Source organism: Dunckerocampus dactyliophorus, chromosome 7 (assembly GCF_027744805.1).
Source record: "Dunckerocampus dactyliophorus isolate RoL2022-P2 chromosome 7, RoL_Ddac_1.1, whole genome shotgun sequence".
In the NCBI taxonomy this organism is placed as follows: domain Eukaryota; kingdom Metazoa; phylum Chordata; class Actinopteri; order Syngnathiformes; family Syngnathidae; genus Dunckerocampus; species Dunckerocampus dactyliophorus.
This window is the reverse complement of record NC_072825.1, coordinates 23,036,514-23,058,382: the sequence shown is the minus strand read 5'-3', so window position 1 is coordinate 23,058,382 and position 21,869 is coordinate 23,036,514. Positions and strand designations below refer to the sequence as shown.

General features: G+C 40.2%; 2 protein-coding genes across 6 annotated transcripts; one reads left to right on the top strand and one right to left on the bottom strand.

Moving 5' to 3' along the window:
- Window positions 1–1,365: 1,365 nt before the first annotated feature.
- Window positions 1,366–2,619, bottom strand: fkbp14 (FKBP prolyl isomerase 14). Of its 4 annotated transcripts, none has more exons than XM_054782082.1 (5): window positions 2,490–2,619; window positions 2,285–2,358; window positions 2,045–2,196; window positions 1,853–1,980; window positions 1,366–1,660 (listed from the first exon to the last, which is right to left on the bottom strand). In XM_054782082.1, the coding sequence occupies exons 2-5, from the start codon at window positions 2,341–2,343 to the stop codon at window positions 1,502–1,504; spliced, it is 498 nt and encodes a 165-aa protein (XP_054638057.1). In that variant the 5' UTR covers window positions 2,344–2,358; window positions 2,490–2,619; the 3' UTR covers window positions 1,366–1,501. The 4 variants fall into 4 exon arrangements, with proteins under 4 accessions (XP_054638057.1, XP_054638056.1, XP_054638058.1 ...); XM_054782081.1 differs by having other exon boundaries at window positions 2,285–2,432; window positions 2,507–2,613; XM_054782083.1 differs by having other exon boundaries at window positions 2,285–2,322; window positions 2,490–2,596.
- Window positions 2,620–2,816: 197 nt separating this feature from the next.
- Window positions 2,817–17,394, top strand: plekha8 (pleckstrin homology domain containing, family A (phosphoinositide binding specific) member 8). Of its 2 annotated transcripts, none has more exons than XM_054782705.1 (13): window positions 2,817–2,976; window positions 3,351–3,467; window positions 3,541–3,696; window positions 3,777–3,898; window positions 3,965–4,120; window positions 4,180–4,220; window positions 4,320–4,429; window positions 6,892–7,180; window positions 8,293–8,378; window positions 13,561–13,619; window positions 13,699–13,900; window positions 13,968–14,029; window positions 14,106–17,394. In XM_054782705.1, exons 1-13 carry the CDS (start codon window positions 2,937–2,939, stop codon window positions 14,301–14,303), a joined length of 1,638 nt encoding a protein of 545 aa, XP_054638680.1. In that variant the 5' UTR covers window positions 2,817–2,936; the 3' UTR covers window positions 14,304–17,394. The 2 variants fall into 2 exon arrangements, with proteins under 2 accessions (XP_054638680.1, XP_054638679.1); XM_054782704.1 differs by having other exon boundaries at window positions 6,850–7,180.
- The last annotated feature ends 4,475 nt before the right edge of the window (window positions 17,395–21,869 follow it).

The window sequence follows — 21,869 nt, the reverse complement described above, 5'->3', positions numbered from 1 at the left end:
TTAGGGTTGCTTTACTGGTTTCATAGGAGCGCAGTGCCTAATATGATCACGTTTTAATGTCTTAGAATTGCACTTCAGATTATTAATGGGACAAAATGACATTGAATGAGACTGCCGGGCTTTTGCTAGTAGTGACAAAAGGCTAGCAGAAGCTTGGTACAACTGTGCCCTCTAGTGAATAAAGCGTCAAATGCAATAGCAAAGCAAAACAGCACAAGCATTCATTCTGGGCGCAATCCAGCATGAAATATTGAGTCTATTTTTGTTTAATTTGGGGCAAAGGGAGCGCTGGGTGAACTGAGATTGACCTATGAATAATCTTTAATAACTTGAATACTGAAATAGCACTAACATCATTTTTAACTGCACAAACGAGCACAATCGCAGCATTGTGAGACACATTTTAATTTGGAGCATGGAGGTATGGCTATGAATAATCTTAAAAAATTGAGACTTTTTGTTTAATTTGGAGCAAGGGGAGTGGGGATGAATTTGGACTGGCCTATTAATAATGTTTAGTAACTCAAACTAAAATAGCACTAATGCCACTTTTAACTGCACAAACGCAGCAATGACGAATGACCATATTTTGTTTAATTGGGAGCATGTTGGAAAGCGAGATGTCATTGCTGGATACAAAATGTTTAATAACAAAATGTTTTTGCCAATCACAAATAAATAAGTATAGCAGTACAACTGATCGTTTTAACAGCACAATCCAGCACAAACACTATGTAACGAGACTATGGTGGATCCCGTCACATTTGCAATTTAGCATTCGCGCCCCGCAAATTTGAGGATTATATTATTTATTTGCATTTTTTCCCCTGAATATATGCATTTTTTACTGCAGGAAACATCTCATTCATCCTAAGTAGGTAATAATTATGATAGTACAGATAAAATGTACAGAATACACGTACCGCTGTTATATAAAAACCCACAATTTTTACATGTTTGTCTTTATGATTCTCTGATAATGGTTGTAACGATACAAAATCCAAGGAGAACATCAACAGAGTCAAGCTAGGCTGAGGGTTTGGAGGGGGAGCGAGCTGTAAGTTAAAAATAGACATTATTATGGGCGTATCAATAAGTTGCCAGTCGCTAGTGGTCCCATGCTGTTACCCCTGCAGGGCTGGGTGAACTTGATCTGTAAAATATTAAATAACTCAAATTAAATACCAAAAGACCATTTTAACAGCACAAACGATTCAGACTATTTTACCAGGGTTTTCTGTGGGGTGGGAGTTCAATTTCACACACCTCATAATTACAAACCAAAAATTCAAAGTAAAACCACACATTTTTTTTAAATATATATTTTTTTAATTTGAGAAAAACAGAACTAAAATACCATTTTAAATACATCTATGGTGACATTTTCAGTGCATGTTGAATGGGCACATGAATACATTTCACAAAACCAAGGTAAGGCATTCAAGTTAAAGCAGAGGTAAGACTTTGGAAAAAAAAATACAGGTAACACATTCAGCAACCTTTACAGTTCGTCATGTTGATAGGTGAATTCTCTGGCGGAGATGAAACCGTCTTGGTCCTCGTCCTCATTTTTGAAGATGTCCTCTACCATGTCTTCATGATGTGTGTCATTTGGTGAGTAGCCGTGCTTCTCAAACTCCTTCTTCAGGTAGGCCCTCACCTGTGCAGGGCACACAAATGACATGGTTGTTTGAGAGATGCTACTCTATTTCCTGAGTACTGTCAGTGTGCCCTTGAGCAAGGCACCAAAAACCGTTCCACCGGTCTCAGCTTAGGGGTGCAGTCACTCTTGAACCCAATACATACAGTACTGTAGTATGTGTGCTGGAAAGGAGGTAAAAGACTTCCACACCTCCTGCCTGGAGAGCTTCCAGTCATCGTTGAGATCCATCTCCCGGAAGGAATCGTGTGATCGTGGCCCATTGCGGATATCGATGAGCTCAATGTCAAAAATGAGGGTGCTGCCGGGAGGGATCTTGCCTGCCAGCAAACAAATTATGTTTAATGGCGTACTCTCCTCCCTTTTGTATCATATTTTGTTTACCTTTCCCTTCCTTCCCATAAGCCAGCGCTGGAGGTACGGTCAGTTTTCGCCGCTCTCCTGTGCACATGTCCTTCAGACCCTTGTCCCAGCCCTTGAGAGCCTCTCGGATCCCCAAGGTGAACCACACTGGGTTTTTATCCCCTTCTGTGCGGCTGCAGAAAAGATCCACCACAGATGCACAACAAGGGGAGTCAGTGCATCACTTAGTTCATCTCAATATGACATTTTTTAAGACATTACCTGGAATGGAACATGGTGCCATTGCTCTCCAGGAATCCCTCGTAATGGACAAGAAGCATGTCTCCATATTTTGTCTTGCGGTAACACATGAGTGGTTTATGCAGAACTTCTATTTTCACTTCAGGGTCAGGCAGTTTGCCTCCATGGACTAGCATAGTTACAAACGATAGTATCGAAAAAATAGAAAAAAATATCATTTTGTTACCTGCAAAGCGTACTCACGCTGTTTCCGAATGGGTCCCTTAAATTACATTGATAAAGTATAGTATAACGGTGTTTAGGTTAACTACGTGGCACCAAACTTCATGAACACAACTACTGTTCGGCAATTCCCCCGCCTCTCATTTCTATTGGATCATTCGTCTAAACCCCAACCTATATCTTAATACTATTATATAATTGGTGTGTATATGTGCCAATCACCCAAATCCACACCCACACAACGTAAATCCTCTGACGACATGGAAGCGTGAGCGTTTAGAGGCATATTCTAGAAAATGTTTACTCACTTTTACTAACGTAGACCGAGTACATATCCACGTACTGTACTCTAAAAATCTCACTCTCGGCGCCCGATGGAGTCGCTGCACTCAGCTGTTAGGCTAATGTTATCATGATAAACAAAGTAATGAATGGCAAATGTATTTAAACAATGGAGGGGATACTATATAAGTGGACCAATTACATCAGCGGTAAATCATTTTTCTACGTATTTTTTAAGGTTTACGGTTGCGATGGAAGCTAGCTAGCGTGACAACGTCAGCGCTGAGTTTGTGATAACATTAAGCCGTAGCGAGCAAGCTAACGTAAGCTAATACTGTTAGTTTAGGCTCTACTTGAATTAACGATTTGTGTGTCTGCTGGTTTAATAACCATTTTTATTAGCATCGAATACCGCCACTGTCATTTTGATTGATTTAACCACGCACGAATTACTTAACATTTAAGGACAAGTGTCACCCTGTCCCTATAAACTTTTAAGCTAACTGTTTACAGTATTAGCCTTGCTAATTAATTTAACACATAGGTCACTTGGTGCTTTTGTTATGTATAAACATTCTTTCAGGGTGGCAACCTCGCTGGTTTGTGCTTGATGGAGGAACTTTGTCTTACTATGACTCTCAAGAAGATGCTTGGAAAGGCTGCAAGGGGAGCCTCAAAATATCTGTTTGTGAAATTCAAGGTTAGTGCATCCCATGCTGACCTATTTTATTGTGCATGCATGCAATATTTAAGTTTTGCTTCTGTCTTGTTAGTTCATTCCTCTGACTCCAAACGGCTTGACCTCACCATACCTGGAGAGCAGTACTTCTACCTAAGAGCCATCAATGCAGCAGAGAGGCAAAAATGGCTGGTAGCTCTGGGAACAGCTAAAGCTTGCCTGACAGACAACAGAACAAAGAGAGAGAAGGGTGAACAGTCGCCGTGATATGAGAACCTGCCATTATGCAGCTGCTGTTAACAGTAAAACCGTTTTCGTGACACTTTGCAGAACTCCAAGAGAACACAGAAGCACTAAAGACAAAGATGTCAGAACTCAGATTGTACTGTGACCTTCTTCTGCAACAAGTCAACAAAATAAAGGAGAGCAATGAGCGTGGCGACACAGCAGATGTAAACATTGACGTTGCGTGACTTCTTGAAATGTGAGCAAATGTTTATCGGGTATTTTCTCTTTAGACATCAGACACAGGAGACCTGGTGAAGTCGACATGCACCACTTTCCTCAAGACCCTGGAAGAGTGCATGCAGATTGCCAATCGTACGTTCACAACAGATATGTCCAAACACAGTCCGCCGGCATCCCCTCCAGTCGCCACCATTAAACCCCAAAAGGTGCGTTTATTTTTCAGTCTGATGTAACCAAAGTGTCTAACAGCCTCAGGTCTTTACAGATGAAACCGGTCAATCAGTTAAACCAACGCCTTGGAGATAAGTAAGTCATACTTATAGTCATGAGGTGCTGTTTGTCTGCATCTAATAGCAATGTTCTAAAGAAAACTACTTTGCATGCACTCTAAATATATTGTTTCAGGTGGAGAGATTTATCTGAAACAGACACCCAAACAGACACCCGCAGCTTTGACTCTGGTGCAGAAGGACCAGACCAACCAGACAGACCAGTGAACCATCCCTCCCCATCAAGTGGGTCTATTGCTGTAATAACTTGCTTTATGTTGTTCCCTTTCATTTGTTTCAGGGCTGTCTTCGACTCAGGATGTTCCCCTTCGTCAACTAATTGTCTCTCTCTCTCTCTCTTTCTCTCTCATACGCTCCTGATCAAAATCTTAAAACCAGTTGAAAAATTGGTAGAATTTTCATTTTGCACATTTGGATCTTAATGAGGTTTTAAGTAGAGCTACAATATGCAAAAACAAGAAGGTGGAGTGAGACAAAAAACCTTTTGAAAAGTAATTGTTTGAAAACAACAATTAAACTGAAATAGGCTGTTTATCAGCTGATCAAAAGTTTAAGACCATCGCTCAAAAAATAACGAAAAACTTTCCAAACCAGAAAAAAAATCTTAGTAGGACTCAGTAATGAGTAGCTCCACCGTTCTTGTTAATCACTTCAAAAATTGGTTTGGGCATGCTTGATGCGAGTGTTTCCAGGAGGCTAGTGGGAACATTGCTCCAAGTGGTGAAGATGGCTTCACCAAGGGCATCAACTGTCTGGAACTGATGGCCATTTTTATAAACTTCCCTTGCCATCCATCCCCTAATATTCTCTATGGGATTTAAATGAGGGGAACATGCAGGATGGTCCAAAAGAGTGATGTTATTCTCCCTGAAGAAGTCTTTGGTCAAGCGAGCATTGTGAACTGCAGCGTTGTCCTGTTGAAAAACCCAGCTGTTACCACACAGACGAGGGCCCTCAGTCATGAGGGAGGCCCGCTGCAACATCTGCACGTAAGCGGCCGCCGTTTGACGACCCTGCACCACCTGAAGCTCCAGTGTTCCACTGAATGAAAAAGCACCCCAGATCATGATGGTCCCCCCTCCACTGTGCCGGGTAGAAAACATCTCAGGTGGGATCTCCTTGTCATGCCAGTAACGTTGGAAGCCATCTGGACCGTCAAGGTTACATTTTTTCTCATCAGAGAATAAAACTTTTTTCCACCTTTCAATGTCCCATGTTTGATGCTCCCAGGCAAAGTCTAAACGGGCAGTTTTGTGGTGTTGAAGGAGACGAGGTCTTTGAATTGTTTTATTTTTTTTAAACCCTTTTCCCGCAGATGCCGTCTGTTGGTTATTGCACTGCAGTCGGCACCAGTAAGGGCCTTAATTTGGGGTCAAAGACCGCCCTGTGTCTTGATGGACAGCCAATTGGATCCTCTGGCACAGCGCAGGTGTCATTTTTTTTGGGTCTACCACTTGACTTTTTTGTTCTGTAATGCTCAGGATCAATAAATGTAGAATGACTGATTTACTGCACCCAACCTCAGCAGCAATGGCACGCTGGGAGAGGCCTGGCTTATGCAGCTCGACAATCCGACCACGTTCAAAAAGAGAAAGCTTCTTAGCTTTAGCCATCAGGAGGGCATGACAGTGTGAATGCCTGACAGAAAATTAACATTTTGAGCAGATTGTGGCTTTTATAGCCTGTAGCCTTAATCTTTTGATCAGCTGATAAACAGCCTATTTCAGTTTGTTGTTTTCAATAAATTACTTCTTCAAAATGCTTTTTGTCTCACTCCCCCTTCTTGCTTTTGCATATTGTAGCTCTACTTAAAACCTCATTAAGATCCAAATGTGCAAAATGCAAATTCTAGCAATTTTTCCAACTGTATTTTTCCATGTAAGAAATAGCCAACCTGAAACCAAAAATACAACACATTTGGAGTCCACGGACCAGAGAGTAGGTGGATAACTATAGCTAGCTAGCTAGCTGCCACCAGAGAGACAGTGGAGCCAGGGAAAATATGTAAACAAAGACGGTAGAATAGTCGAATTTCAGTGCAAGTCAAATGTGAGCGATCACACACGCTGGCATCAAAAGGGTTAGATTGTGACAAGCTGTTATATGTGGGACACGTACTTTGATCGGGTCACGTGCGCAAGTAGTTGAAAAATTCAGTAGCAATGTCTCATGTTTTCGTCACAAAATGCGATCATGTAGTTGCAGTCTGGAGCCCTGAACCCTCAGCATTGGCTCATAAAGTACTGTAGACAACCTAATGTATTTTTTTGTTAAGTCCACAAGGTGGCAGTAACTGCATTTGATGTATCATCCATCAGTTTTATCTACCTCTTCATGCGCTTTAAAATGTTGGTTGCCTTACTCAGCTGTTGTTGTGAAAGTCATGTGTGTTACACTTGCCGTACTGTTACAGCAGTTTGCTCCTTACCGCCATTACAACATTGGTTCTGTTGCTTCTGTGTTGTGCAATATATTTGCTCAACAATGACAATGTGGTCAAAGAGAGCTACGCTTTCTTTTCCACCAACTACAAAATGACCTTAATCTGACAATGTGCTGTTGTAGTATTTGGAATGCTGAATGTCATTTTTTTAAGGCACCAAAGTGATTGATAAAGATGATTAATGTCTCTGTTTGTTTCCTAGTGTTTTTTCCAAACCTAACAAGCATCACGCTGTACCACACAGACGTCCTCACAGCCAGTGGCTCCATCCAGGAGGAGCAGGCTGCACCCCAGAGTACCTCGCAGGCTGAAAGCTGCGACTCAGCAACAGACCATGGAGATGGGGAACAAGAAGGAGAACAAATGATGCACAAAACAGACCAAATTATAGAGCAGAGCGTGGAGGAGGGGGACGCTGTGCTGCCTCAACAGGAAGCAGCTTCAGATGGAGACAAGAGTGAGATTTTGAAGGATTCCACAGAGCCAGAAGACGAGGAGCCAGTGGAGACATTTTTCAGCACAATGAGTCACAGGTATGACACTCTTTCCCTGGAAGGTCACATCCTTTAGGAGCACCTAAATGCAACATTCCAGCACACTTAACTTAAGTGACATTATAGCTGAGCACAAATAATAATGTTAATAGTTTTATTAGTGTGCTCTCTTGATCACATGACACAGCTAGGCCCTTGTTTGATGTTTGGAAATGTATAGCATCTTTATGTCCTCACTCTGTATCTCCTTCTGACAGTGTTAGTGTGTATATACAGTATTGAGAATGCTACAGTGGAACCTGCTTATGTCGACAACCTGTTTTAAGTTGAACAACTCATCAAGTCCTCGTTCTTCACTAAAAAGTGCCCGCTTAAGTCGACGTAGGCGTACATTTTTGACTGTTTCTGTCGACATAAAGGGGTAACTTCTATGGAAAAACTTTATGTTGTACTATTAACGTCCTCATATTACATCATTAAAACACCGGCAAAACTACTCTCTACTCACACAACATTAAAACATGCACACAGTGACTTCCTGTTCAGTTAAGCTTCAAAATAAAACCATGGCAGTATTAACCTGGATTGTACCACTGCAACTAACAAAATACACCCATCTAATTTTTTAGCTCATCAGCCACCGGAAAAAAGCTTTGCGCATGCACATAAGCTTTATTGTCATTGTAGTCAAGACATACAACAAAATTACCACAGCAGTTGTGTTAGATAAGAGTGTTAAATATATGAAAACGGAAGAATCTAAATAGAAATATGCACAAATGCTGTAGGCTGAAAAATCTTTTGTCATCCATTGTCGTGATGTCTCCGGCCAAGTACGTTTTGGTGTTGATGACCACTTATGTCAGCTAACAGCCAACCAGTCCGAGGGGCGCGGACATAACGATTTCCACTGTAGTAGTTATAATGGAGGCAAGCTTTGTGTTCCTCCAAAGTTGTGATTGCATTATGTTATGTAGACTTTCAAGTAGACTATCGTCTCTCAACTCTCATGCATGCAATGGTAGAAGTGTCTCTCTGTCTTTGGTTTTGCTCTGTGTGTTGTTTTCTTTTCCCATTTGCTCAAATAAAGTTGGGACTTTTGTCTAACATTGTCCTGTTTTGAATCTGTTCCCCCTCCCTTTGTTTTGTAGATTTAGTGACTTAAAGCTGGATGACGACAATGGTATCCCCACACAAGAGTTTTTGGAGTCATGCTATGCAATAGTGCCTGTATTAGGTAGGCCAGTCATGTCCTCATCATCTCATCTCTTCACGCTATCATCAGGAAGCCTCTCTCTCATGCTCTTGCTGATCATTCCCTTCCTTACATGCTCTAAATACTTTCTGGCGTTCATGTCCTCCTTTTTTGGGTCTTTTCTAATAATTATTCTTATTATGCAAATAAGAGAGTTTGGTATGCAAGTACACTCCCCAGGCACTTCATTAGGTACACTTGCATAATTTGTTGAGATGCTATACAAGAGCTTCATTAGAAATCCTCATTTTACAAAGACAGCAATGCAGTGGATCCCTATGCTTCTTACAGTTATTTAACACATTTTTAATGCCGTTTTACACAGTTACAGCCATTTGCTAATCAGTATCATACATCTAAAATGTGCAGTTACACAACATCGTGTTTGGTAGCGTCTTTCTGCTCCGATTCATAGCTGCACCACTCAAAAAATTCAAATTTAGATTCAGAATTGTAAATAGTTCATGGTTTTATATTTGTAAATAAATGGTTATGTTTGGTAATGGTAATAGTTTAATTTTATTTGACCATGCATACAAGTTACAGTGGAATACATTACATTGTTCAATTCGTACTTCCACATGCCCAAAAGGAGTAGGAAGAAGCAAAGCTTATTTAATCCTACCCCTCGTCTGTTTCACATCCATTGCAATACATTTATTCACTTCCTGTATTCCTATGTGGTCTTTACCAGCTAATACATGGGAAAATGATACGGTAATGTAACAATGTAGGAATAGAATTGCCAAGGTTTTTCTTCAATCATAAATAAATAAATAATAATCAGTTTCAAATAGACATAACTGAACCTAGTTGTAATAATAGGTGAGTGCTGACAAAGAACTCGCAAGAATGAAGAGTAATGAGTGTTGTAGTGATTAGACATAGCATTTTGTACGTAGTGGTTCAAAACTCTTCTTCCTCGCATAAAAGTGTTTTAAGTTAACTTTTTCCCTGAGATCATATTTCTCCTTTCTTGTTGACTAGTATTGTATGACATTTGTGGGTAACAGGTTATTGTTTGCTTTATGCATAATTTTAGATGTTTGAAAATGTACCACATCATCAAATTTTAATATTTGTGATTTTAGAAATAGAGGTTTGTATGTTCTGTATGCGCGGCGTTATGGATTATCCTAACGGATCTTTTTTGCAGTACATTTAGTGAATTAAGATTGCTTTTAATAGTTATTACCCCATATCTCCACACAATGAATTAGATACAGAACAGTAAAGCGCATGGAATGATTTTTAATCGACAAATTTAGCTTTATTCAATATTGAGGTATTTCTCGCCACCTTATGTTGTATATTTTTAATATGAGATTTCCAGTTCTTGTTTTCATCTATTATGATCACCAGAAATGTATTTTCATTCACACCGTCGATTTGTGTTTGCGCGTTCGTATCCTTTCTGCTATTACCAAATAGCATTATTTTAGTTTTACTGAGGTTCAAGGATAATCTATTTTTATCAAACCGTCTTTTTAGTACAGTGACTGTGACTGTTTTCATTAGCTCTTTTGTTCTTTCCCCAGAATAAAAAGCAGTAGTATAATCTGCAAATAATACCATCTTTAGGTCTTTCGTCACATTACATATATCAATAATATTGAACAGTTTTGGTCCCAGTATTGACCCCAGGGGTATTACGCACATAATATTTAAACTTGCAGATGACATCAAAGTCAAATAAATTCTGTATAACAGGGGAAGTGTATCTCTCACTTTTCCCTGGCAAAGTAAATCTGTTGAGCACGTGAGGGCATTTACATCAACAATACTATCTGCCCTAATGGCTGGACAGGACAGGGGGAAAAATAAAAAAAAAATAAAATAAAATAAAACAAAACAAAACAAAAACTTGCAGATGTGTATTCTCCTAGCTTCACATATTGCTTTCTGTTTGCTAGGTAGCGTTTGACCCAATTCAAAACTAACCCTCTGATTCTGTGCCTTACTAATTTTGTAATTAGCATGTTGTGATTAATTGTATCGAAAGCTTTTGTCAAATCCAAAAATACTGCAGCTGCACACTTTCTGTAAAAAGCTGTTTTTCTCCCTTTTTTAGTCTGGAACTGATATTTTCCCTAAACTTACCTATGTTCTACTACTGATTACTGAAGAGGGGGAAAAAGGTAGAAACAAAATTTTTTCTTAGGAAAGATGGGAGTCCAATCTTTCTTTTGGTCGGTTCCATGTTTATATAGACGTAGAACACAATATTCTGTGTACTTTGGAAGATCAATCAAAATCGAATAAAATGGCCGCTACTGAGGGGGTTGTCTTTTGAAAAATAAAAAAAGTTACTGTTATGATAATAAATTATATCACATAAAAGAATTCTCAATATTATGAGAATATATTCAAAATTTTAATAAAGGATTTAACATTACCGTATTACTGTTACATTAATAAAATTATATTATTGCAAGAAAGAAGTCATATTATGAGAATAAAGTCAGATTTTAAAAAACATGTTTTAACATTACCGTACATTATTAATGCTATGATAATAAATGTATGATGTTGCTAGACGTTTTATTAGAATAAAGTTTAAAAAAAACATGTTTTAACATTGCATTATAACTATTTATTAAAATTATATAATATTGCAAGAAAGAAGTCATATTACGAGAAAAAAGTCAGACTAAAAAAAATGTTTTAACACTGCATTATTAATGCTATGATAATAAAGGTATGATGTTGCTAGAAGTCTTATTAGAATAAAGTAAAAAAAAAATGTTTTAACACTACATTATTAATGCTATGATAATAAAGGTACAATGTTGCTAGAAGTCTTATTAGAATAAAGTAAAAAAAATGTTTTAACATTGCATTATTAATGCTATGGTAATAAAGGTATGATGTTGCTAGAAGTCTTATTAGAATAAAGTAAAAAAAAAATGTTTTAACACTACATTATTAATGCTATGGTAATAAAGGTATGATGTTGCTAGAAGTCTTATTAGAATAAAGTAAAAAAAAAACAAACATTTTTAACATGGCATTATAACTATTTATTAAAATTATAATATTGCAAGAAAGAAGTCTCAATATTATGAGACTAAAGTGAGATTTAAAAAGCACTTTGTCACACACTGTATGTGTGCCTGTATTACAGTTCATTTATTTTCCCTTTTTATGCCTTACTTCCTGTTGTTAGGCTCTTATTTTGCTAGTTTTTCCTGTTTTGCCTGCTTTGCTTTTCTTTTTCATGCACCTGCTACTAATTTTAGCTCCTTCTATTTAGTCCATGTGCGTGCTCCTTTGCTTTGTTGGAGCATTGCTATTCTTGTTTACGTTCATTTCTGCTCATAATTGGATCCCTGCCGCTGCACGGCAGCATTCATTATTGGATACTTTTTACCTGCATTTGGGTCCTGTTCTCTGCATACCTCGGGTCGTGCCACAACACCGTCAAGACGTGACACATTTTAATATTACATTATTATTGTTATGATAATAAAGGGAAAGGCTTCTTGAGACGTCATCTGTACTTCTGTGAAGAAAGTGTCGAACGTTTCGCTCCTCATCCGAAGAGCTTCGTCAGCGAACTAACAAGTGCTGGTAGCCTAGGCCTTAAATACAGTAAGAGTGGGCGGAATTGGTGTGCCAACACCCTCCTCCTATGGTTCCTTGCACTAAGACTGGGCGGAGTAATCCTGCCATTAGCATCTCCGAACAAAGGGAAGTGTAGCTCCCTGTAGTTGGGTATGAACGACTCTGACACTGGCTAGTTAGCATCTATTGTTCTGGCTTGGCCCTGGCTCTACCTCATTTGCATGACTAAGAGCTGTGGGTTTTGGTCTCAGTAACCTGCTGAACACAGGGTCCAAATTAAACCTGAGGTGAACCTCAGGTTTAATTAAAGGTGAACCTCAGGTTTAATTTGGACCCTGTGTTCAGCAGGTTACTGAGACCAAAACCCACAGCTCTTAGTCATGCAAATGAGGTAGAGCCAGGGCCAAGCCAGAACAATAGATGCTAACTAGCCAGTGTCAGAGTCGTTCATACCCAACTACAGGGAGCTACACTTCCCTACCAGCACTTGTTAGTTCGCTGACGAAGCTCTTCGGATGAGGAGCGAAACGTTCGACACTTTCTTCACAGAAGTACAGATGACGTCTCAAGAAGCCTTTCCCTCGATGGACAACTCCTGTACGACTGAGAGCCTACACAGACGTTATGATAATAAAGTCATTTCAGTGTATAACAAGAAAGAAGTCTCATATGAGAATGTCAGATTTAAAAAATTATATTAAATACGTCACCAGGCTCAGAATTTGTCAGATCCCTGTCTCCACGATACCCGCTCATCTACAGGCTCATCGAACTGTTTGATCCACTTGATACACTTCCTCATCTCTTCAGCAAACCCAGCCATCATCATAATCATCATTTACAGCGGGATCTTAAACACCACTGCTGCCTCAACGGCTGTTATTACTGCTATTATTACATAGATAGATACAGATAGATGTATCTATCTATTATGCCTGTGAATATTCTCATTCATCCAGGTCATTGTATTATCAGGTCATATCAATCTATATCAACAGTGTATTTTTTGCCAAGGACTCTCCCACGGATCGTTTATTTTCCGCGTTTTTTTTTTGTTTGTTTTTTTTACATTCCCACTACCCCCCCTCAGCATTAGCTGTGTTTTGACAACCCACAACATCTCCTCCTGCCACCCCGAACACGGCTCAGCAAAGCACCGGCTCAAGTATGCTGCGTGTGGACTGTCATGGCGAGCGGACGCGCTGCTGCACGCACAAGGGGCTTCCAAGCCTATAAACTTGTAAACTTTGCATAGAAACGCTCACAAGTGTTGCTCAGACTGAAGTTAGAGATGTCCGTCATCTCCTGGTGTGAAGTATTAACTACATGAAGCACCATATTTGCAGAAATGGCTTGTTAAATTCAGAAATGTTGCATGTCGCAATTTTGCAACTTTGGCGCTTACAGGGTTAAATTCAACTGGTAATTTTTTTTTCTCAGGACTTTTTTTGTAACTTTATATTTGTCTTGTGTTACAATAACTTATTTTCTGTTATTTTTTCCAAGTGTCAACTCAATTGTCATGCCAGGACTCTTGAAATATTCTTTTATTATTTTGGAATGAAGGACAAAGAAATGATGATCCATTTCCTCCCTGCAGACAAGCTGGGCCCCACGGTCTTTGCTCCGGTAAAAATGGACTTTGTGGGAAACATCAGAGTAAGTGAAGATGTTAATATATTGATTTGCAGAACAATTCCAATATTCATCCTCCACTTGCTGTGCTATTTGTGTGTAGAAAATTCAGCAGAAGCAGATGTCGGACCCTGAGAGCTTCCCCACGCTGCAGGCCATCGTGCTACATGAAGTGCACACGGAGGTGGCTCAGGTTCGCAACTCAGCCACCGAGTCTCTGCTGTGGCTCAGACGTGGCCTTAAGTTCCTGAAGGAGTTCCTGTCGGACATCAATGCTGGACAGCAAGACATCCACGGAGCCCTCAGTCAGTATGATCATCATCATCCAAACACACTAGTCAACTTGATGAATTTCATGATGTCGTCTATCAGATCATGCCTATGGCAAAACTCTTCGCCAGTACCACGGATGGGTTGTTCGTGGTGTGTTTGCGGTATGTGACTCCCACCCAAGCCGACCAAACCCCTCCCCTGCTTTTGTTTGACGTTCCTTTTTTTTTTTGTCCTAAGTTGGCGCTGAGAGCCGCTCCGTCCTACCAGAGCTTCACCGCCGCTTTAGTGACGACAGCAGGAGATGAGCTGAAGAGCGGCTTCACCAGCAACATGCACAGAGACCTCAACATCTACCTACCCGCCATGGAGAGGCAGCTGGCCATCCTGGATGCCCTCTATGAAGAATACAACCTGGAGTCTGACGAGGTGGTATGAACTTTTTACACAATATTTGCACTAGCGGAAGGATGAAGGAAGACACTAAAGGGCGTTCATATGTCAGTGGAGCTTCAAAGATGGAACAAGTGGTCTGCACTGAGGAGGAACAATGAAGTGTAGCTCCCAGACTGACATCTGACAGTAGAAATTTTGGAGTGTCATCTGCAGTTTCCCATACATTTTATTTATTTTGCTGGCTGCCACAAATAGACCACAGGTGCTACGTTGTCACCCTCGCTCATAAAGACGTTCTAACATACCTGGTTTGCAACTTAAATACTTACAGGGTAATCAGACCCCTCTAGATACTAGATTCATACAAGCGACAAATCTAGTAAAGAGTGACATGAAAGCATGTATCACTCTTCTCAGTGAGGTGCAGGGGGGTTTGTCTTGTTTGTTTAGCGACAGAAGAACAGGCTCATTTGTGGTTCTAAATATATTTGTTTTGCTTTTCTTGTTTTTTACTCACTTTTTGCAAATGCATCATAGCCAGTTGTGCTAATCTGACCATTATGTCAATCCACCGTGCCACACATAGATTGCAGTCCTGTGGGAAACACTGTATTTTAACGTACAGAAGAGCACTGCAAGCTAAGCATGCGGCTTTGTCTGTTTGATGCTTTCATGAAGCAGAATATACTTGTAGAACAACAAGCACCATTTTCATGCCAGTGTGTCTAGCACAAAACCTTTTATTCTTGCAACTAACCTGCTAATCTTGCACTACATATTGTATGTTTAGTGATGAAATATACGTAGTCCTTAAACTTTAAATATCCACACTCATTTTGTTCCTATTGACAAAAAGAACAGCAGCTCTCTTGCGGTGAAAAAATCCTATTCATACATGTATATTCCCCAACTTTACACAATTATACAGTTGTCCCTCGCTACATTGCAGTTTAATCATCGCGCCCTCGCCCTATCTCGGTTTTCAAAAATTAATTAATAAATGATTGCTATTTCCTGGTGGAATACGGCCTCTTAGTAGAAAGTATTCAAGATTCAAGAGTTTTATTGTCATGTGCATGGTAAAACAGCAGTTATTTAAGCAAATTGTACATATTCTTGCCCTAAATTTTGCATTTTCAACCATAAAAATGGCTAAATGAACGAAAATACAAATATAAGGCATTCAGAAGACGTAATATGTAGTGTAATATCTGTGACTTGGAAGTGACACCAGGTAGCTAGAGTTGACTGTGTTTAGCTGAGTGTTAGCAGTGTGGAGAGTGCGTGCGATTGGTGTGAGTTGTGGCTGACAGCAGCTCCTGTGTGACTGTTCACTGCATATGTGTTCTTTGCTTTATAATAAAGCGACTGACATGCATCATGTGCATCATGAGTCGCTCCTTGACCACAAACAGCGGCAGGCAGTACAGTAGTGTTCTACACTAGTCACTAGGTGTCAGTAATGTTGTCTTGTTTATGTCTAAGATGTCTTATTTTCTATTATTATGTCTACTATATTGGATGACACCAGTGTAAAAGTGACTGTCAAGTTCTTTTCAGCCTGCACTTGAAAAGGCTGATAAGATTGTAGAGGACACTTTATCAACTCAACTTCACTAGATTTTGCTTGAGTTTTATTTCACACTTCAACCATTTACAGGAGCTTGTCAGGTTAGGTTGATAACCTTTGAATCAAAGAGGAATAGCATCAAATTCCTACTCAACTCAGTTGTATCTCGGAGCAACAATAGTTGTTACATACCAGTGGTCGCTCCGGTCTTCTCTTGTTACAATCATTGATGAATACAAGTAGTCATATGATGCTTATATTTAGCAATATATTCTCAAAGAAGCCAAATTCGACAGAACTGTGACTATAGGGGTGTTATTTCATGTCTAGAGGGCTTTAATGATGCTAAAAAAAAACATTTTGAATGTCATAAACAGGTTTTCTATGCTCTGTGAAAATATTCAATTTGTAAATAACAAATCCTATTCAGCAGAAATTCACTTAACACGGTCGGGTCCAGAACCAATTAAAGGCGATAAAACGATGGATTACTGTATTAAGAATAATTACTTCTTTAAAATAAACACACACACATACATACGTTTTTTAATTACATATACGCTGTTCCAAACATCAATGTCAGTAGCAATTTTGCTGCATGCTTTGAATGGGGAAAAATGGTGCCAACTGGTGGACAAATATAAAAATTGACAGCCAAGTAGTCCAACTTGAAATCTGAACATAAAGGATTACATTAGTTTGCGCTAAGATAAAAATGTGGGACCAAAAACGGCCTTTTCAGTATACATTTTTTGTCATGAGGAACAAATGTGTCGATTTTGGTGTCCTGTTGCTGTTTAAGGCTAATTGAAGGAACATGGATGCCTATTGTAAAATTGTTAAACAATGCATATTCAGCAGCCAAAATGGCTTGAAAATCAACAGAATGGCACACAAAGTCCCTTAAGGATCTCTTAAAGTTGTGTGCAGTTGTAGAATGACTTCAGCACTGCAACACTAAGACAAACTATTCATGTAGAATGTGGTTATCTTGACAACAGCCATGTTTATTTTGTGTCGTCTCATTACTATATTCCTCTGCTTCATGTTTTAACGACAGTACAACAGTAGTATCATGGTTGCCCATGGAAACGGCCTGTAATTAGACTAAAATCTCCCATCCATGTGCGTTGTTATCACTATCAAACAGTACCGTATTGACCCAAATACGTGACGGCATTTTTCCCAGAGTGTGGCGATTTATGCATGCAAACAGTGATTCGGAGAGACACAGCCGTGCCACAGAGACCCTCTGAAAATGGAATTATAATGCACATTATTTTAAGGTAATAGTAATCATCCATTCAGGGTTGTCTTATATCCGGTACTTTTTTAAGAGCCAGTCCAACATGTTTTTTTTTTTTTTTTTACACCTACGTTTTTACAAGTCCAGTAAAGAGTGCATACAGTAAAGTCTCGCACACGAAAGCGTATAATGTAAACAGAATGTGCCGTTCTGTTGCAGATTTGTACAAATACTAATTGTTTAAATGTGCTATTGTACTATTTGCATTAGATTTTTTTCTATAAATGCCTAAAATATTTGTACTAAATAAATGTCATTGAGTTGTCTCTTCTTTTCCTTTCAAACTTTTCTAAGTCTGTTTATAGGACGCTGCGTCTTCACATCTAATTTAGCACTCTAAGAATAATAGTAATGGCCTTACATGCACTGCAACGCTGGCCTCTTGCCCACCGTCGAGCTGCATCAGCATCTCTCGATGGTCCCTTGAAGACACTGACAACCTGACTGTCACGTCTGACAAAATAAATGCCGTCTGTTTCTTCTTTACATCAATGCAGCAGTTTTTAGAAAAGGACGCTGACAGCATAATTTTTTTTTCTCTTTGCTAATTGATGGACATCTTTCAGAGGAAGCAAGAGCATCCGTCTTCAAGTCTCTTCAGGCTAAAGGTCGTATTTCAGTGCTTTTTATTGCATTCAAATAGTTTATGTCGCTGTCCCAACAAAAAAAGTATGGACCGTACAACTAATCTATAATAATTTTTAAAATGCCAAAATTTGGGCACACTTTTTTTTTTTTTTTAGCATTCAAATACTTTTTTAATATATATACACTGCTCAAAAAAATTAGAGGAACACTTCGAAAACACATCAGATCTAAACTGGGGGGAAAATGATCTTGAATATCTTTCCTGATAATAAGTGGGTGATGTATTAGTAACAAAATGATGCCACATAATTTGATAGAAATGAAAATGATCACCCTATAGAGGCGGGAAATCAAAGACACCCCAAAAATGAAAGTGAAAAAATGATGCAGCAGACTGTTCCATTTGGCTAAAATGTCATTGTGGCAACTCAAAATGATTCTCAATAGTTTGTGTGGCCCCCACGTGCTTGTACGCATGCCTGACAACGTCGGGGCATGTTCCTAATGAGACTACGGATGGTGTCCTGGGGGATCTCCTCCCAGATCTGGACCAGGGCATCACTGCGGTACCTGGACGCATGGAGGAGATTCCAGGAGACAGGTAGTTACTCCAGGAGAGCTGGACAGGGCCGTAGAAGGTCCTTCAACCCTCAGCAGGATCAGTATCTGCTCCTTTGTGCAAGAGGAACAGGATGAGCACTGCCAGAGCCCTACAAAATGACCTCCAGCAGGCCACTGTTGTGAATGTTTCTGACCAAACAATCAGAAACAGGCTCCATGAGGGTGGCCTGAGGGCCCGACGTCCTGTAGTGGGCCCTGTGCTCACTGCCCAGCACCGTAGAGCTCGATTGGCATTTGCCATAGACCACCAGAATTGGCAACTACACCACTGGTGCCCCGTGCTCTTCCCTGATGAGAGCAAGTTCAACCTGAGCACATGTGACAGACGTGAAAGGGTCTGGAGATGCCGTGCAGAACGTTATGCTGCCTGCAACATCATTCAGCATGACTGGTTTGGTGGTGGGTCAGTGATGGTCTGGGGAGGCATATCCCTGGAAGGACGCACAGACCTCTACAGGTTAGATAATGGCACCCTGACTGCTATTAGGTATCGAGATAAAATCCTTGGACCCATTGTCAGAACCTACGCTGGTGCAGTGGGACCTGGGTTCCTCCTGGTCCACGACAATGCCCGACCTCATGTGGCTAGTGTATGCAGGTAGTTCCTGGAGGATGAAGGAATTGATACCATTGACTGGCCCCCACGTTCACCTGACCTAAACCCAATAGAACACATCTGGGACATTATGTTTAGGTCCATCTGGCGCCTCCAGGTTGCTCCTCAGACTGTCCAGGAGCTCATTGATGCCCTGGTCCAGTACAACCGAACTCAGTTTTGCTCCCGCTGCCACATGCATGCTAGCGTATGTTTTTTTTTATTGTAGCGTCGCTGGGAGCACGTCCTGTTCCCAGCCTACTTTGCGGTAATGTTTTGGTGCAAATGCTCTTAAAGTTACATGTTTGACCAGGAAATAGCAAGCTCAAAAGAAGATGGCTTTTTTATGTGGAACAACTGACAGTTTGTGTGGATCTTGTGAATGATTGTGACTGAGCTAGGACTCAGTAATTAAAGTTTACACACGACACCTTCATTGATTGAAAAACAAAACTTTTTTGTGCATGAAGCTTCTACTTGAGTCGGTAATTTGACCGCTATATGCGGTCAGATATTGACTAAGGGAGACAAAATGGGTGGCCCCTGGCCGCGTTGGACAGGTGACTGCTATACACAGGGTCTATAACATGTAAATTTGCTGCGGGGATTTTTCAGTGGCTGCTATAGGCAGGTGGCCGTTCTATAAAGGTGGCCGCTAAAACAGGTTTGACTGTATGTATATATATATATATATATATATATATATATATATATATATATACACACATACAGTGGGGCAGTATTTAGTCAGCCACCAATTGCGCACGTTCTCCCACTTAAAAGATGAGCAAGGTATACCTCAACTATGAGAGACAAAATGAGAAAAAAAATCCAGAAAATCACATTGTCTGATTTTTTAAGAATTTATTTGCAATTATGGTGGAAAATTAAAAAAAGTATTTGGTCAATAAGAAAAGTTCATCTCAATACTACTGTTATATACCCTTTGTTGGCAATGACAGAGGTCAAACGTTTTCAGGAAGTCTTCACAAGGTTTTCCACACACCGTTACTGGTATTTTGGCCCATTCCTCCACGCAGATCTCCTCTAGAGCAGTGATGTTTTGGGGTGATCGCTGGGCAACACAGACTTTCAACTTCCTTCAAAGATTTTGTATGGGGTTGAGATCTGGACACTGGCTAGGCCACTCCAGGACCTTGAAATGCTTCTGACGAAGCCACTCCTTCGTTGCCCGGGTGGTGTGTTTGGGATCATTATCATGCTGAAAGACCCAGTCACGTTTCATCTTCAATGCCCTTGCTGATGGAATGAGGTTTTCACTCAAAATCGCACAATACATGGTTCCATTCATTCTTTCCTTTACACGGACCAGTCGTCCTGGACCCAATGCAGAAAAACAGCCCCAAAGCATGATGTTTCCACCCCCATGCTTCTCAATAGGTAGGGTGTTCTTTGGATTCAACTCTCCTCCAAACACGACAAGTTGAGTTTCTACCAAAAAGTTATATTTTGGTTTCATCGGACCATATCACATTCTCCCAATCCTCTTCTGGATCATCCAAATGCTCTCTGGAAAACTTGTACTGGCTTCAGCAGGGGACTCGTCTGGCACTGCAGGATTTGAGTCCCTGGCGGCGTAGTGTGTTACTGATGGTAGCCTCTGTTACTTTGGTCCCAGCTCTCTGCAGGTCATTCACTAGGTCCCCCCAGTGTGGTTCTGGGATTTTTGCTCACCGTTCTTGTGATCATTTCGACCCCACGGGGTGAGATCTTGCGTGGAGCCCCAGATGGAGGGAGATCATCAGTGTTCTTGGATGTCTTCCATTTTCTAATAATTGCTCCCACCGTTGATTTCTTCACACCGAGCTGCTTACCTATTGCAGATTCAGTCTTCCCACCCTGGTGCAGGTCTACGATTTTGTTTCTGGTGTCCTTTGACAGCTCTTTGGTCTTGGCCATAGTGGAGTTTGAAGTCTGACTGTCTGAGGTTGTGGACAGGTGTCTTTTATACTGATAATGAGTTCAAATATGTGCCATTAGTACAGGTAACAAGTGGAGGACAGAGGAGCCTCTTCAAGAAGAAGTTACAGGTCTGTGAGGCTTTAAAAACAAAAAAATCCTTAAGTTTGAAGATACAGTTTTTTGTTTGACACTGACCCAAAGTGTTTTCCTAAAAAAAAAAAAAAAGTTTTTAATGATTAAAACATACTTTTTTGTTGAGACAGCGATATAAGATACCGTATTTGAATGCGAGAAAAAACATTGAAATCCAACATTCAGTGGCCGCATGGTGGCCTAGTGGTTAGCATGTTGGCCACTCATAAGGAGATCGGGAAGATCTGGGTTTGAATCTCCGTTTGGGCAGCTCTGTGGAATTTGCATGTTCTTCTCGTGGGTTTTCTCCAAGTACTCTGACTTCGTCCCACATTCCCAAAACATGCATGTTAGGTTAATTTGAGACTAAATTGTCATAGGTATGAATGTGCGTGCCTCTCGCCCGAAGCCAGCGCGGATAGGCTCCAGCATACCCCCGCGATCCTAGTGAGGACAAGCGGCACAGAAAGTGGATGGACAGCCTGAATGGGACTGAAGAGACTTCAAGATGGAAGCTGTCGCTTCCTCAGAAAGATGTCCATCAATTAGCAGAGAGCAAAAACTGCTGTGTTGATGAAAAGAAGAAACAGACTGCGTTTATTTGATCAGACGTGACAGTCAGGTTGTCAGTTGTCAGTCTCTTACTTTTTTCCAGCATTTGAGAGTCCAAAAAAAAAAAAAAAAGATGTATTTTTTCTTTCTCTCAAAATGCACAGAAGAAAAATGGCACTTTGGTCATAAAAAAGTCTGGGGGAAAAACCCAAACTGTAAATAAAATATTTTATAATTATGTGGAAAATTATGTAAAATAATGTTAAATATGATCAATTATATTCTAGGTCTCAATAAAATGTTATATAAAAAATATGAAAT

Coding starts and splice junctions, on each gene's coding strand:
- fkbp14 (XM_054782080.1), bottom strand. CDS start 2,481: ATGATATTTTTTTCTATTTTTTCGATACTATCGTTTGTAACTATGCTA. Junction 1,981..2,044: donor TTATGGGAAGGAAGGGAAAG/GTAAACAAAATA, acceptor GTTTGCTGGCAG/GCAAGATCCCTCCCGGCAGC. Junction 1,661..1,852: donor GGAAGCTCTCCAGGCAGGAG/GTGTGGAAGTCT, acceptor TGCCCTGCACAG/GTGAGGGCCTACCTGAAGAA.
- plekha8 (XM_054782704.1), top strand. CDS start 2,937: ATGGAGGGGATACTATATAAGTGGACCAATTACATCAGCG. Junction 3,468..3,540: donor ATCTGTTTGTGAAATTCAAG/GTTAGTGCATCC, acceptor CTGTCTTGTTAG/TTCATTCCTCTGACTCCAAA. Junction 3,899..3,964: donor AGCGTGGCGACACAGCAGAT/GTAAACATTGAC, acceptor TTTTCTCTTTAG/ACATCAGACACAGGAGACCT.